A 15,982-nucleotide genomic window follows, 5' to 3' on the forward strand; every position below is an offset into this window, starting at 1 on the left:
GCACTCACCACTGCGGTGAAAAGACGATCCTTTATTCAGCAGTCAAGACTTGAAGACAACATCTTCACGGCAACGGGGGTGTGTACATGAAGGAAGAGGTGAGCAGGGAACGACGACGGTAACCGTTTCGCGCTGAGCGCAGCGCTTCTACGGGTCTGATGAGCTGGGAAGTGACGCCAGTAGAAATAGGTTGGTCAGATTGAACCATCCCACTCCCACTACACGCCCACTCCCCACGCTCCTCAAATGGAACATAAACAACACATTAAAAACACAACAATGTGAATATTAAAATCAAGAACAAGTACAAAAAAGCTCTGGAAAAGCTGATAAAGTGCATAGCAAATAACTATAAGTAGAAAATACCTTTATCATATTACAATCTCATAGTCACATGACATATAGAAAAAAGAGCGACACTATGAATATTTTCTAATGAAACAAGGGGCCAGCTGAGCGATCATCCCTCCGAGACTAAAAATATAAATAGTATACAAAAACGCTAGAAGAAGGCTACAAAACCATTATAAGAAAACGGACATATCAATCTTATCATTGAAGCCAGACGGTCCTGCGGCTTTAGTCCGCATGATCCACCGTGCTTCTTGTCTGAGTAGGAACCTGTGTAAATCACCTCCTCGTGCGGATGGTGTTACCTTTTCAATCCCCGCGAACGTGAGGACCTCTGGTTTACCATCATGCGTTTCTCGTACATGTTTGATCAATCTCGGTACCCCTTTACCAGTATGGATGGATCTGAGGTGCCGTTCATGTCAGACTAATCTGATCAGCTTCTATGAAGAGGTAAGTTCCGGACTGGACCAAGGGAACCCAGTAGATGTAGTGTATATGGACTTTTCAAAAGCTTTTGATACGGTGCCACACAAAAGGGTGATACATAAAATGAGAATAATGGGGAATGGGGAAAATATGTGTAAGTGGATAGAGAGCTGGCTCAGGGATAGGAAACAAAGGGTGGTTATTAATGGAGCACACTCGGACTGGGTCACGGTTAGTAGTGGGGTACCACAGGGGTCAGTATTGGGCCCTCTTCTGTTTAACATATTTATTAATGACCTTGTAGGGGGCATTCAGAGTAGAATTTCAATATTTGCAGATGGCACTAAACTCTGCAGGGTAATCAATACAGAGGAGGACAATTTTATATTACAGGATGATTTATGTAAACTAGAAGCTTGGGCTGATAAATGGCAAATGAGCTTTAATGGGGATAAATGTAAGGTCATGCACTTGGGTAGAAGTAATAAGATGTATAACTATGTGCTTAATTCTAAAACTCTGGGCAAAACCGTCAATGAAAAAGACCTGGGTGTATGGGTGGATGACAAACTCATATTCAGTGGCCAGTGTCAGGCAGCTGCTACAAAGGCAAATAAAATAATGGGATGCACTAAAAGAGGCATAGATGCTCATGAGGAGAACATAACTTTACCTCTATACAAGTCACTAGTTCGACCACACTTAGAATACTGTGCACAGTTCTGGTCTCCGGTGTATAAGAAAGACATAGCTGAACTAGAGCGGGTGCAGAGAAGAGCGACCAAGGTTATTAGAGGACTGGGGCTAGGACTAGAGCAAGCAGCTCTTGTGAGCTTTGCAACATAATACGTTCCCATTCTGCCTTAAATGCGGCATCATGATTGAAATGGGAAATGTCCTTCCAAACTCGGAGCCCTCTAGGGACCCGTCCGTTGTCAATATAAGATTGTAAGGAGTTATTCGTCCAAAAAAGACGTATTACACGTTCAGATAAATTCATTAATTTATATTCCAGACAATTTGACAGCTTCCGAAAAGGCAGCGTTAAAAGAGATGGCAGGATGGTCTGATGTGGTTATACGCCCAGCCGACAAGGGGGGCAGAACTGTATTGTTATCTAGGGAAGCATATATGCTTGAAGCAGAACGTCAACTTTCAGATTCTAGCGTGTACTTTAAGTTGTCTGGGGACCCTACATACAAATTCAAGGGAGAATTGCAGTCTTTCTTGAGGGTAGCCGTTGAGCAACAGATTATCACTCAGAAAAAAGCTGAGAAGCTTTTTCCACAATCCCCTACCAAACCATACTGGTACTACCTCCCGAAGGTACACAAGTCAATCACCCAACCCCCCCGGGAGACCTATTGTGTTGGGGATAGGGTCTTTGACTGAACCCCTGTCCCAATATTTGGAATGGCTACTACGTCCACTCCTCCATGCTGTTCCGTCCTACACCAAGGACACCAGTTCTTTCCTGAAAAATTTACAGGGGTTCCATTGGCGGCCGGGGTTCTCCCTGGCATCCATTGACGTGGTCAATCTTTATACCAGCATCCCACAGCGTATGGGGGTCGACACCATCAGGCGTGTGTTACACACAACTGACAGGAGTCAGGCCTTCAACGACTTTGTGTGTGGTGGATTGAGTTTTATACTCACCCACAACGCTTTTACTTTCGCGGGTAGTTGGTATCTCCAGACCACGGGGACTGCCATGGGGACCCCGGTCGCATGCACTTTTGCAAACTTGTATCTAGCAGTGTTTGAGGAAGATTTTGTGTACTCTGAACGGAACCCCTTCCTCAAATACATAAGATCATATCTCAGATATGTGGATGATGTCTTTCTGGTGTGAGATGGAACAGCGGAGGATTTTGAGCTATTTGTCGAGTATTTAAATTGACGAACAACATGGGTATGCGTTTTACCTCCGTTTTCGGACAAGACAGATTGGAATTTCTAGACGTCTTGGTTACCATACAAGAGGGTGAGATTCATCCATCGATTTTTCGTAAACCAACGGCCACTAATGCAGTGCTACACCATGATAGTTTTCACCCGGCACACACAAAACGCGCACTACCCTATAGTCAACTGTTGCGCACACGGAGAATTAACAATATTCAAAAAGGGTTTGAGCAGCAGTCAGGGGAGTTGTGTCAGAGGCTAAGAGAAAGAGGTTACCCCGAGACACTTTTGAAATCCGCATTGAATCGTGTAAACAATGACCCCAAGGGACATAGTACAGTCAGTAATGTCTTAAAAGAACCTTGTTTTAATTTCTGCTTCCGTTTTGGTCCCCTAGATCAGGCGATAAGAGCGTCCATTAGGAGACACTGGCACGTTCTAGAACAAGATAGGGATCTATCAACTAGATCTTCTAGTGGTCCATTAATTTCTAACAAACGAAGTACTCGCATCAGGGACATATTGGTCCATAATCAGACACTAGGCCCACAGAGAAATTGGCTAGAACGGTCATCTTTAAAAGGAAATTTTCGTTGTGGTCACTGCAATTTTGGCAGCGGTCACATCATAGGTCAGACCCTGAATATTGGTCCTATTAGTCATACGGTCCAACAATTTATCTCTTGCAGGATGGACTATGTCGTTTACGTCATGTTCTGTCCTTGCAAGAGGTTTTATATAGGCAAAACGAAACGCCAGTTATTCATACGTTTTAGAGAGCACCTCAGATCCATCCATACTGGTAAAGGGGTACCGAGATTCATCAAACATGTACGAGAAACGCATGAGGGTAAACCAGAGGTCCTCACGTTCGCGGGGATTGAAAAGGTAACACCATCCGCACGAGGAGGTGATTTACACAGGTTCCTACTCAGACAAGAAGCACAGTGGATCATGCGGACTAAAGCCGCAGGACCGTCTGGCTTCAATGATAAGATTGATATGTCCGTTTTCTTATAATGGTTTTGTAGCCTTCTTCTAGCGTTTTTGTATACTATTTATATTTTTAGTCTCGGAGGGATGATCGCTCAGCTGGCCCCTTGTTTCATTAGAAAATATTCATAGTGTCGCTCTTTTTTCTATATGTCATGTGACTATGAGATTGTAATATGACAAAGGTATTTTCTACTTATAGTTATTTGCTATGCACTTTATCAGCTTTTCCAGAGCTTTTTTGTACTTGTTCTTGATTTTAATATTCACATTGTTGTGTTTTTAATGTGTTGTTTATGTTCCATTTGAGGAGCGTGGGGAGTGGGCGTGTAGTGGGAGTGGGATGGTTCAATCTGACCAACCTATTTCTACTGGCGTCACTTCCCAGCTCATCAGACCCGTAGAAGCGCTGCGCTCAGCGCGAAACGGTTACCGTCGTCGTTCCCTGCTCACCTCTTCCTTCATGTACACACCCCCGTTGCCGTGAAGATGTTGTCTTCAAGTCTTGACTGCTGAATAAAGGATCGTCTTTTCACCGCAGTGGTGAGTGCTGCCGCATTTTTTTCTCTTTGGTTCACACATTTGTACAGACTTTGTTTCTTGCGAGCACCGCCAACATTTCTGAGGAGTACTCACTTATTCATTCACACCGCCAGTGAACGAAACGTCCCTCGCTCATACAACAGTGGCTGTGCGGCTTTATTTATTATTTTTTCTTTTTTGTGATGTTGTGGGGTTTTGTTTTCGGTTTTCTTCTTTTTGTCCTGTGGTAGTCGTTGACATTTTTGTGTGCCAAATTCTTTAAAAAGGAGCACGTGGTTCATGAATTTTATGCAAAATCAAAAATACTGTTTTGGCTTTAACCTTTTTGCGTGCTTTTTACAAAACGTCGCACATTCTGTTAAAATGGTAACTAATTATTTTTACAGCTGCAAATTACGAAAACATCTGGAAACCCAAAATTATGAAAATAAAAAAGCGAACACATAAAATAGACTTCAAAAATGGCACAAATTTAAAAAAGGTGAAAAACACCAAAAACTAGAAAAAAAGGGATACCGTAAGTGCAATAATGAATCGGACTATACGTGTAATAATTATGAGGAATGGTTTAATATGAAGGTCACATATGTGATGGGCAGAGGATACGGTGTGATGCACAGACTGCTGCCTACTCCGGAGTTAGATGTGTTTCTGGATAATTCCCCCTGGTGCACGGATCTGGTGGAGAGACATAATGCCGACGTGAAGTCCACACCCCATCAGTGACCCACAAATCTCTCAGTTTTATTGTAATCTATTAGCATATGGCAGCTAAAGAAAAAGTGCACAGAGGCTGACAGTAGGAGCTATTACACTTTTTATATGTGGCTGTCCATTACCTATGGACATATGGCATATATGCCCCAGGAGGGGGTGCACCCGGTGACGTCCTGCTTCCTCATATCCAATATTCAGTACACATAATACAATAAATATTTAGCCATCACATCTGGAACATTAGATCCCATCATCTGTAAAAGCCAAGGCCCAGTGGACATCGGTGCTAGCACATCAAACAGTCCTAAAGTTACATGACTCTAGATGCTGAGGTGCTTGTGAAGGTTAAACTCATCACCCGGGCAGCTGGAGGTTCACATGAAGGTTTGGGCTTCTCACATGGACAGCCAGCTGAGGTTCTCAATATAATTGGGGAGCCTCATTAAAACCAAGAGGTTCTTGTGAAGATCAATACTTCTCATGGATATGTGGAAGTTCTCATGAAGATTGGGGCTCTTCTTGGACTGCTGGAAGGTCTTTTAAAGGTTGGGGATACTCATGGTTAGTTGGAGGTTCTCGTGCAGTTAGGACTCCTTATGAAAAGTTGGAGGTTCTCAGGAGGGTTGGGGCTCCTCTTGCACACCTAGCAATCTTTGTAAAGGACAGGACACCTTACATGGATCGATGGAGATTCTAGTGAAAGTCGGGGAACTTTATTGACAGATAGAGGTTCTAATGTACTGTAAGTTGAGACTTTTCATAGAGAGTTAGAAGTTCTTGGGAAAGTGAGGGCTCCTTATGGACAGCTGGAGGATCTCACAAAGGACAGGGATCCTCACATGGACTGAAGAGTTTTGGGAAGGTCAGGGCTCTTCATGTACAGCTGGAAGTTCTCATGAAGATCAGGGCTCCTCATATGGACATCTGGGGGTTCTCTTGAAGGTTGGAGTTTTTCATTGACAGCTAGAAGTTCTTGTTAACATCAGGGCTCCTCATGAGTTCTTTCGAATGTTGGGGCTCCTCACACAGACAGCTGGAGGTTTTGAGCCACATTCCGTATTCTTCCAAAAATGGTCAATAAACTTAGAGCAGTGACAATTGCAATGGCAGCTGCACTGGAGCACTGCAACACAACCAGCGGAGAATGGGTGAATGTAGTGAGGTTAGTTTTATGAGGCTGTTAGGAGGGAGAACAGGGTGGCATAGTCAGGGTGTTGTGACCATCATAGTGGGAGTTTTAGGAGAGAATCAGACAGCCGTATAACTCGGATTAGGATCGTAATGCATTGCTGGGTCTTGCCGTCAGCTCTCCTCTCCTGATCCAAACATGACAGCTGCGTAGAAATACATACTGTCACGCTCGGGTCGGGACAGCTGATGGCCAGTGTGAGCATCGCGTTGCAATCCTGGTCCGAGTCGTATTGCCGTCTGACTCTTCCCTTTATAGGGGATTAATTCACACACATAGGGTGGTTGGGAAAACATTTGTCCTCTCTCCACCTTCCGTCATGTAGACAGTCATGTCTGATAGCAATTTCCCAAAGAATCAGGCACCATGAAGTCCAACATTTCCAATCCTCATTTCCCCAAGATTTACCATTAAGTGACCCTCTGGAGACCTAAGACCCAAGATTGTAAGAGGATCCAACGGAAATCAGCAGAATCCATAATAATGATAAATGTTGAAAAGTTCTAGAATATATCTAAATTGACCCCCATCACCAGGCACCATAACCTAAACCACTGGCAAAAAGGATCACACTCCATCTCCTTGATACTGGAGATTATAACCTCTCCACCCCATTGGATACCACAGACTGTAATCTCTTGTGTCTAGTGTGTCCATAGATCTTCTATCCACCCACTGGATACGAGGGATAATACAATTCACTACTTTCCATTCATTGGCTGCAGGAAATGGCAACCTATCCATGACTTTCCACCTCATGGACACTGGAGATTATAACAATATGCTCACTCACTGGACACCTAAGAACATAACCAAGAAGCCATCATTCTTCACACACTGAACCGTAGAAAATATAAACAACAAAACAACCACTCTGCCCACCGGAGGAAAGTAGTCTTATAGTCACTCGTTGGTACCAGTGAACTTAACCGAGAAGCCACCACTGCACCCTAGATATTATAACCTCTATCCAATCACTAAACCCCAGAGATTAGAACTTCCATCCACTATTGAATATTTAAGATTAAAACCTTTTGTTCACCAAGTGGACACGAGAGACCATAACCATGAAGCCACCTACCTCCACCCACTGGAAACATGAAGATATAAATAATCCAGCACCTCTCCCCATCCAGAGACCTTAAAAAAGAAGCTACATTTCACCACCCACTGAACACCAATGCCATAACCAAGAAGCCACCTCTCCCCACCCACTGGACACCAGAGGCCACAGCCAAGAATCCACCTGTCCCCACCCAATGGACACATGGATATCTAACCAAGAAGCCACCTCTCCCCACCCACTGGACACAAGAGGCCACAACCAAGAGCCTATCTGTCGCCACACAATGGACACATGAATATCTAACCAAGAAGCCACCTCTCCCCACCCACTGGACACCAGAGACCATAATGAAGAACCCACCTGTGCCCACCCAATGGAGACATAAATATCTGACCAAGAAGCCACCTCTCCCCACCCACTGGACACCAGAGACCATAACCAAGAACCCACCTGTCCCCACCCATTGGACACATGAATATCTAACCAAGAAGCCACCTCTCCCCACCCACTGGACACCAGAGACCATAACCAAGAACCCACCTGTCCCCACCAAATGGACACATGAATATCTAACCAAGAAGCCACCTCTCCCCACCCACGGGACACCAGAGACCATCACCAAGAACCCACCTGTCGCCACCCAATGGATACATGAATATCTAACCAAGAAGCCACCTCTCCCCACCCACTGGACACCAGAAGCCACAACCAAGAGCCTATCTGTCACCACCCAATGGACACATGAATATCTAACCAAGAAGCCACCTCTTCCCACCCACTGGACACCAGAGACCATAATGAAGAACCCACCTCTCCTCACCTGCTGGACACCAGAAACCATAACCAAGAAACTATCTATCCCCATACACTAGACATATGAAGATGTAACCAAAAAGCCACTACTTCCCACCCACTGGACACCAGATGTTACAAGTCTCCATCCATCTTCTTCATCTTGCCCTTGTTTGACAGGAGGATGCTAAGTACCTTCAGAACAGAGCCGTGGAAGGTCCATATGTACTGGAGATGGGTGTTGAGGAGCGCCAGACTGCAGGGAATGTAGGAATCCTCCCGCTCATGATCTCGACATCTACACAAGAAATGTCCAGAGCAATTAATGATAGAAAGTATCTGCTCCATAATGGGAGACACATAATGCAGAGCTCCGCAGGGGGACCAGTCATCTCTACTGAGGTACCTGAAAAAGGGTCAACAGGACTAACCTACAGTGAGCTCCTCCACTCATATAAGCCCCTCCCTCGTATTATAGCCCCGCCCTTCAGTCTACTTACAGCAGGTGCCTGATAATCTTCTCCTCTCCATGCACTGACTGCTGAGCTTCTGCTTGTGCACAGGAGCCAATACACTCCCTGACAGAAGTCATGTCGCTTATCCATGTTATGTAAATAAAAGCTTATAACCTGACGTTAAATTCATCCATTGGTTGTATACATTATTCTTTTGAAAGCTGAAACCCTCCGAAATGTGGTTTAGGTTAAGAAAATAAATTGGCATCAATGCAGAAATATTGATTAGTTAATGGACACAGAATGGTCAGATTTTGGCAAGACAAAAGTTTTGTCGCCCACAGAAAGTAATGTGATATTCAAACAAATAATTAACTTAAAATACAAATAAATGTTGCAGAACATTGATGAATGAAGTTGTGGTGCTATTAGAGTCATATTTAATGTTTTGTGTGACTTCCATGAGCTCGAAGGACTGCATCCATGCGGATCAACAATGATTCATACAATTTATTAATGAAGTCATCAGGAATAGCACAGAATGCGGTGTTACATGCCTCCCAGAGTTCATCTAGATTCTTTGGTTTTGTCTTCCAAGCTTCCTCTTTCATCCTACCCCAACATGCTCAATGATGTTCATGTCTGGTGACTGGGCTTGCCAGTCCTTGAGCACCTTGGTCTTTATTGCCTGGAGGAACTTTGTTGTAGAGATGGATGTATGAGATGGAGCACCATCCTGCTGCAGAATGTGACCCCTTTTATGAGTTGGAATATAAGAGGTAGCTAATACTGCTTGATATTTTAGGCTATTGATATTGCCTTTCACCTTGCAAATGTTTTGCACCCCCCATACTGAATGTAACCCCAGACCATGATCTTTCCACCACCAAATGTAACTGTTTTCTGGGTGTATTTTGGATCCATAAGGGCTCCAGTAGGTCTCCTGCAGTATTTGCCGTGGCTGTGGTGTAATTCTACTGAAGATTCATCAGAGAAATCCACCTTCTGCCACTGTTCCAGCGTCCATCTATTTAGCAGGCTGTGGGACTTTGCAAATGCCACACGGTTTTTTATTTGCCTTTTGTTTAGTGCTGGCTTCTAGGCACTGATTCGACTATGGAGGCCATTTCGAGACAGAATCCTACAAACTGTTCTAGTTGACACAGGGACTTGAGGCGACCAGGCCTGTTGGAGCTCTGCTGCGGTGGAAGAGGGGCTTGCTTTGGATTTTCTAACCAACAAACGTTCCTCCTGAGCAGTTGTCTTGCGGGATCTGCCGGACCTGGGCTTGTCAAACACATCTCCAGTCTCTTCAAATCTTTTTTTAATTCTTTGTACTTGACACTGAGACACATTAAAGGTGCCAGCCACCTCTGCAGTGGATCTGGTCTTCAGCCTCTTGATAATCCAGGCTTTGGTCGCAGAGTGGATTTTTGTCATGTTGTCAGAGCTCAAGTTGCAGTCCAAGTGAAGGTCTGGGGAGCGGGGTTTCTTTTTATACACACACAAATTAACCGATCATTTACTGAGCACAGGTGAGGATGTAAACTAGGATTGGGTGCATTATATGACCAGGTGACAAAACTTTTGTCTTGCCAAAATCTGACCATTCTGTGTCCATTAACTGATCAATATTTCTGCATTGATGCCAATTAATTTTCTTAACCTGAACCACATTTCGGAGGGTTTCAGCTTTCAAAAGAATAATTTATACAACCAATGGATGAATTTAACGTCAGGTTATAAGCTTTTATTTACATAACATGGATAAGCGACATAACTTCAGTCAGGGAGTGTATAGGCAAGCAGCTTTGCAGGGTAAAGCATGGGGGAGAGACAGGGTAACAGTCTGAGCCATGAACAAAGCAAGGCAGAAAGGACAACTACACTGGAGTTACTGATCATAGATGTCTCCTAATAAAGCAAAGCTGCAGTGTAAAGTATGAGGAAATAATTAGATTCATGACTCATCTGGTCATCGCCGAGTCCTAATGTAGTGAAGAAAGGAAGAAGCCGATAATGGAGAAAATGACAAAATGTGACAAACAGAAAATATGTGACCCCCTGCTGTAACAGGAGAGAATCTTCACACTTATGCTCCTCCCACATGTACAATTTTCTCACCTCCTGTAAAGCTCCATAACCACGGAGTAATTACTGCGAGACACAGAGCTGTTCAATCCCAGCTGACGAAGGGTTAAACTGGGAAGCGAGACGCCTTCTTCTACCAAGACCCCCAAATTATAGAGACCCTGAAACCACCAAATATGTCAGTATCAGACACGGACCCCAAATTACATTACCTCTACTGTCACTATGTGTTATCTGTGGGGTTACATAGGACTGCAGGTGACATCTACTATAGTACCTGTGCTCAGAGAGTTATCACTGTGTTACCTGTGGTGTTACATAGGACTGCAGGTGACATCTACTACAGTACCTGCACTCAGAGAGTTATCACTGTGTTATCTGTGGGGTTACATAGGACTGCAGGTGACATCTACTACATTACCTGCACTCAGAGAGTTATCACTGTGTTACCTGTGGTGTTACATAGGACTGCAGGTGACATCTACTACATTACCTGTACTCAGAGAGTTATCACTGTGTTACCTGTGGTGTTACATAGGACTGCAGGTGACATCTACTACATTATCTGTACTCAGAGAGGTATCACTGTGTTATCTGTGGTGTTACATAGGACTGCAGGTGACATCTACTACATTATCTGTACTCAGAGAGTTATCACTGTGTTATCTGTGGTGTTACATGGGACTGCAGGTAACATCTACTACATTATCTGTACTCAGAGTTATCACTGTTATCTGTGGTGTTACATGGGACTGCAGGTGACATCTACTACATTATCTGTACTCAGAGATATCACTGTGTTATCTGTGGTGTTACATAGGACTGCAGGTGACATCTACTACATTATCTGTAGTCAGAGTTATCACTGCTATTTGTGGTGTTACTTAGGACTGCAGGTGATTGAACACTAGAGGGTGCACAGGGCGCAGCTCGTACCTGCGGGTCTTTCTGCAGCGCTGCGGCTGTGTACATCTCCACTGCTGCCGCCACGTTCCTCTTTCTTCTGATATGCGATGCATAGAACAGATCCCCCATCTTTATCTGAGCTGCAGGAGGAGAACAGCGATGAGTGCACGGCGGGATATGCTCACCGGACGCCGGGGAATGTACTCACCGTACGCTGGGGAATGTACTCACCGTACGCCGGGGAATGTACTCACCGTACGCTGGGGAATGTACTCACCGTACGCTGGGGAATGTACTCACCGTACGCTGGGGAATGTACTCACCGTACGCCGGGGAATGTACTCACCGTACGCCGGGGAATGTACTCACCGTACGCCGGGGAATGTACTCACCGTACGCTGGGGAATGTACTCACCGTACGCTGGGGCAATGTACTCACCGTACACCGGGGAATGTACTCACCGTACGCTGGGGAATGTACTCACCGTACGCTGGGGAATGTACTCACCGTACGCCGGAGAATGTACTCACCGTACGCCGGGGGAATGTACTCACCGTACGCCGGGTACTCACCGTACGCCGGGGATTGTACTCACCGTACGCCAGGGGGAATGTACTCACCGTACGCCGGGGGAATGTACTCACGTACGCCGGGGAATGTACTCACCGTACGCCAGGGAATGTACTCACTGTACACAGGGGGTTATACTCACCGTACGCCGGGGAAGGTACTCACCGTACACCGGGGGAATGTACTCACCATACGGCGGGGAATGTACTCACCGTACACCGGGGAATGTACTCACCGTACGCCGGGGAATGTACTCACCGTACGCCGGGGAATGTACTCACCGTACGCTGGGGAATGTACTCACCGTACGCTGGGGAATGTACTCACCGTACGCTGGGGAATGTACTCACCGTACGCTGGGGAATGTACTCACCGTACACCGGGGGAATGTACTCACCGTACGCCGGGGGAATGTACTCACCGTACACCGGGGGAATGTACTCACCGTACACCGGGGGAATGTACTCACCGTACGCTGGGGAATGTACTCACCGTATGCCGGGGAATGTACTCACCGTACGCCGGGGAATGTACTCACACACGCTGGGGAATGTACTCACCGTACGCCGGGGAATGTACTCACCGTACGCCGGGGGAATGTACTCACCGTACGCCGGGGGAATGTACTCACCGTACGCCGAGGGTTATACTCACCGTACGCCGGGGAATGTACTCACCGTACGCCGAGGGTTATACTCACCGTACGCCGGGGAATGTACTCACCGTACGCCGGGGGAATGTACTCACCGTATGCCGGGGGAATGTACTCACCGTACACCGGGGAATGTACTCACCGTACGCCGGGGAATGTACTCACCGTACGCCGAGGGTTATACTCACCGTACGCCGGGGAATATACTCACCGTACGCCGGGGGAATGTACTCACCGTACGCCGGGGGAATGTACTCACCGTACGCCGAGGGTTATACTCACCGTACGCCGGGGAATGTACTCACCGTACGCCGAGGGTTATACTCACCGTACGCCGGGGAATGTACTCACCGTACGCCGAGGGTTATACTCACCGTACGCCGGGGAATGTACTCACCGTACGCCGGGGGAATGTACTCACTGTATGCCGTTGAATGTACTCACCGTACACCGGGGAATGTACTCACCGTACGCCGGGGAATGTACTCACCGTACGCCGGGGAATGTACTCACCGTACGCCAGGGAATGTACTCACACACGCTGGGGAATGTACTCACCGTACGCCGGGGAATGTACTCACCGTATGCCGGGGAATGTACTCACCGTACGCCGGGGGAATGTACTCACTGTACGCCGGGGAATGTACTCACTGTACGCCAGGGATTATACTCACCGTACGAAGGGGGTTGGTCGCTCTGCGTCGATAGGTTGTAATATTTCCACACACAGTCAATCTGCACGAAGTGGCTGACCAATCCATCCTACAGCGCAGTGTGTGAATATAGGCATTAGTGCAGGACATGCAGTCCTATGTAAGGAGATTTTCTACATCCTCTCCCTACATAGCACCTCTGCTTGCTACTAGTGAATGGAAACCTTTATACAGGGGCAGAGCTGCAGGGGGCGCTGTGTCCTGACACTGGATGAAAGCCTCAGTATTATAGGTGGCAGCTGCGGGGCCGGGTACAGAATTGGCATTGGGCCCCGGAGCCCCTGGTTACATCTCTAGTGAATCCTGACCTAGTCCTGCACACAGCTCATGGCCTCGTTACAATGTATCAGTATAGATCAGGATGGGCTTTGCTCCCATAGGTTTGTCTAGACTGATACATTGAGGGCCCCCATAGCGGGATCACAGCCGGCCCCTGTACATAGGAGGGGGCTCGATGTAAGGTGGCTACCAGGGGAGTATCATGTACTCACAGGGTCGTCCTCGCAGATGAAGGCTGCATTGAACTGAGCGATCTCAAATCCAGCCTCTGCGGCCTCGATGTAATGGAGGAGGGCCCCGGGCCTAGAAGACAATGGGGTATCAGGAGACCCGTCAGGATGATGAGAGTTATAACCCTCCAATGCTCCTACGAGAAGGAGACGCTGGAAGGCACGAGGACCCTCACCAGGAGTTTTGGAGGTAACTGTCCAGGGCTTTCCGCACTGTGGCCCCCAGGTACCCGTTCTGCTCTCCGGCCCATTTAGTCCACCTGATGGAATAAGAAGAAATATGTGTTGTTGCTTCTGACTTTTTTTAAACACTGGTTCCCCCTTAGACATTGGACTGTGGAAGTGGTGATAACTGGGGGTCACTCATTCTGCTTCAAGGCCTATAAAACGTCATGAGAATGACCTGGTGTGACCCGTGCACCCTCATATAGACAGCCAATCACAGCATGGGAATCTAAGTAATAGTGCTCATCTCACCCAATCAGAGAAGAAGGAGGGCAGATCCTTGTGAGTGAGCGGAGGAGACTAATCAGGGTCATTCTCACTCAGTCGTCTGCACACGTGAGGTAGGAAACAATGAGGGAATATGGATCCCCATGACATAGGGATCACCATGATTTCTGCTTATTTATGCCTCCTTAGATATTGTACTATGATGGGGTAATATCTGGGGGTCATTCTCATTATTGCTCTTCATGAGAATTACCTGGTGTGACCCTCACATAGTCAGCCAGCCAATCACAGCATGGGAATCTAGGCGCTGGCACTCATGTCATCCAATCAGAGAAGAGGGAGGGGTCAGATCCGTTCTGTGATTGAGTTGATGAGAACATCCAGGATCATTCTCACTCTGTCATCTCCCCAAGTGAAGAAGAAAACAATGAGGGGATAGGGATCACCGTGATTTGGGCTTATTTAGGCCCCCTTAGATATTGTGCTGTGATAGGGGTAACATATTGTTCTTCTTCGGAGCGCTAAAAACTTTGAGAATGACCTGGTGTGACCTGTGAACCCTCGAATACACACATGGTCAAAGTCCCCCTCGTTTAATGACAGAAAAACCCACAATGGTCACAGAAATAACTTGAATCTGATGACAAAAGTAATAATAAATAAAAGATCTATGAAAATGAGCAAATGAAAGTCAGACATTGCTTTTCCACCATGCTTCCACAGAATTTTAAAAAAATAAACCTCATGAAATCGGCCTGGACAGAAATGATGGGACCCTTAACTTAATATTTTGCTGCACAGCTGTCACGATCCAGGTTTGGATCTGTGGCAGATCTGGTTTCCCTCTGATTAAAACCTTTTTTCCTTTCTGGTCATTTTGGGTTAATTCAGTTTTCCTCCCCCGGTGGCCACTGGTGTCATTGCATTGCTGCTGGGTCAGCTGATGTTGGTCACCACTCCCACCATCCTTCATAAGGTCACCTGGTGCATCAGCTGACTGGTGCCTTACTCTGCTGTTCGGTGCACTGCCGCAGAGAAAGCGAAGTGTGGTGCTATTGTTTCTTTGTCCCTTTGTTGTGTAACTTCCCCTGTGTTTATTAGTGCAGCGGTGGGACCAGAGCTCTCACCTGCCAATTCCCTACCCAGGGATAGGTGCAGGGCAAGTGAGGGCTTAGGTATCCAGCTCGGCGACAGGTTGAAAGAACCTGTACAGGGACGTCAGGAAGATTAGGGCACATCCTTAGGAAAGTGCAGGAGGTGTCCATTTCCCTATCGCAGGGCCCACCGTTGTTAAAGTGTCCCCGGTGTACCCTTGTGTGTGTTTAGCCATTTTGTGACCAGCCACTTGTCGGGTCGTGTCACGCTAGGACAGTCACTTTGTGACAACAACCTTTTGAGGCAATCGCTGCAATCAGATGATTCCTGTAACTGTCAATGAGACTTCTGCTCCTCTCTACAGGTATTTTGGCCCACTCCTCAAGAGCAAACTGCTCCAGTTGTCTCGTGTCTGAAGGTTGCCTCTTCCAGACGACATGTTTCAGCTCTTTCCATAGATGCTCAATACGATTTAGGTCAGGGATCATAGAAGGCCACTTCAGAATAGTCCAATGTTTTCCTCTTAACCATTCTTGGGTGTTTTTAGCT

At 46.5% G+C, this 15,982-nt stretch overlaps 1 protein-coding gene across 2 annotated transcripts in view; it reads right to left on the reverse strand.

The window, feature by feature from the left end:
- Positions 1–4,773: 4,773 nt before the first annotated feature.
- LOC143817478 (protein sel-1 homolog 3-like) overlaps positions 4,774–15,982 on the reverse strand; it is a 142,270-nt gene continuing 131,061 nt past the window's right edge. The window contains exons 17-23 of one of the 2 annotated variants that reach the window (XM_077298918.1): positions 14,062–14,145; positions 13,868–13,958; positions 13,338–13,425; positions 11,471–11,580; positions 10,568–10,695; positions 8,184–8,286; positions 4,774–6,064 (exon numbers count right to left, since the gene is read on the reverse strand). In XM_077298918.1, coding sequence (XP_077155033.1) covers positions 5,963–6,064; positions 8,184–8,286; positions 10,568–10,695; positions 11,471–11,580; positions 13,338–13,425; positions 13,868–13,958; positions 14,062–14,145 — 706 coding nt within the window. In that variant the 3' untranslated portion in view covers positions 4,774–5,962. The remainder of the gene's footprint in view (positions 6,065–8,183; positions 8,287–10,567; positions 10,696–11,470; positions 11,581–13,337; positions 13,426–13,867; positions 13,959–14,061; positions 14,146–15,982) is intronic. The other variant, XM_077298919.1, reaches the window with a different exon arrangement.

The sequence above is a fragment of the Ranitomeya variabilis genome, chromosome 3 (assembly GCF_051348905.1).
Source record: "Ranitomeya variabilis isolate aRanVar5 chromosome 3, aRanVar5.hap1, whole genome shotgun sequence".
NCBI lineage: Eukaryota > Metazoa > Chordata > Amphibia > Anura > Dendrobatidae > Ranitomeya > Ranitomeya variabilis.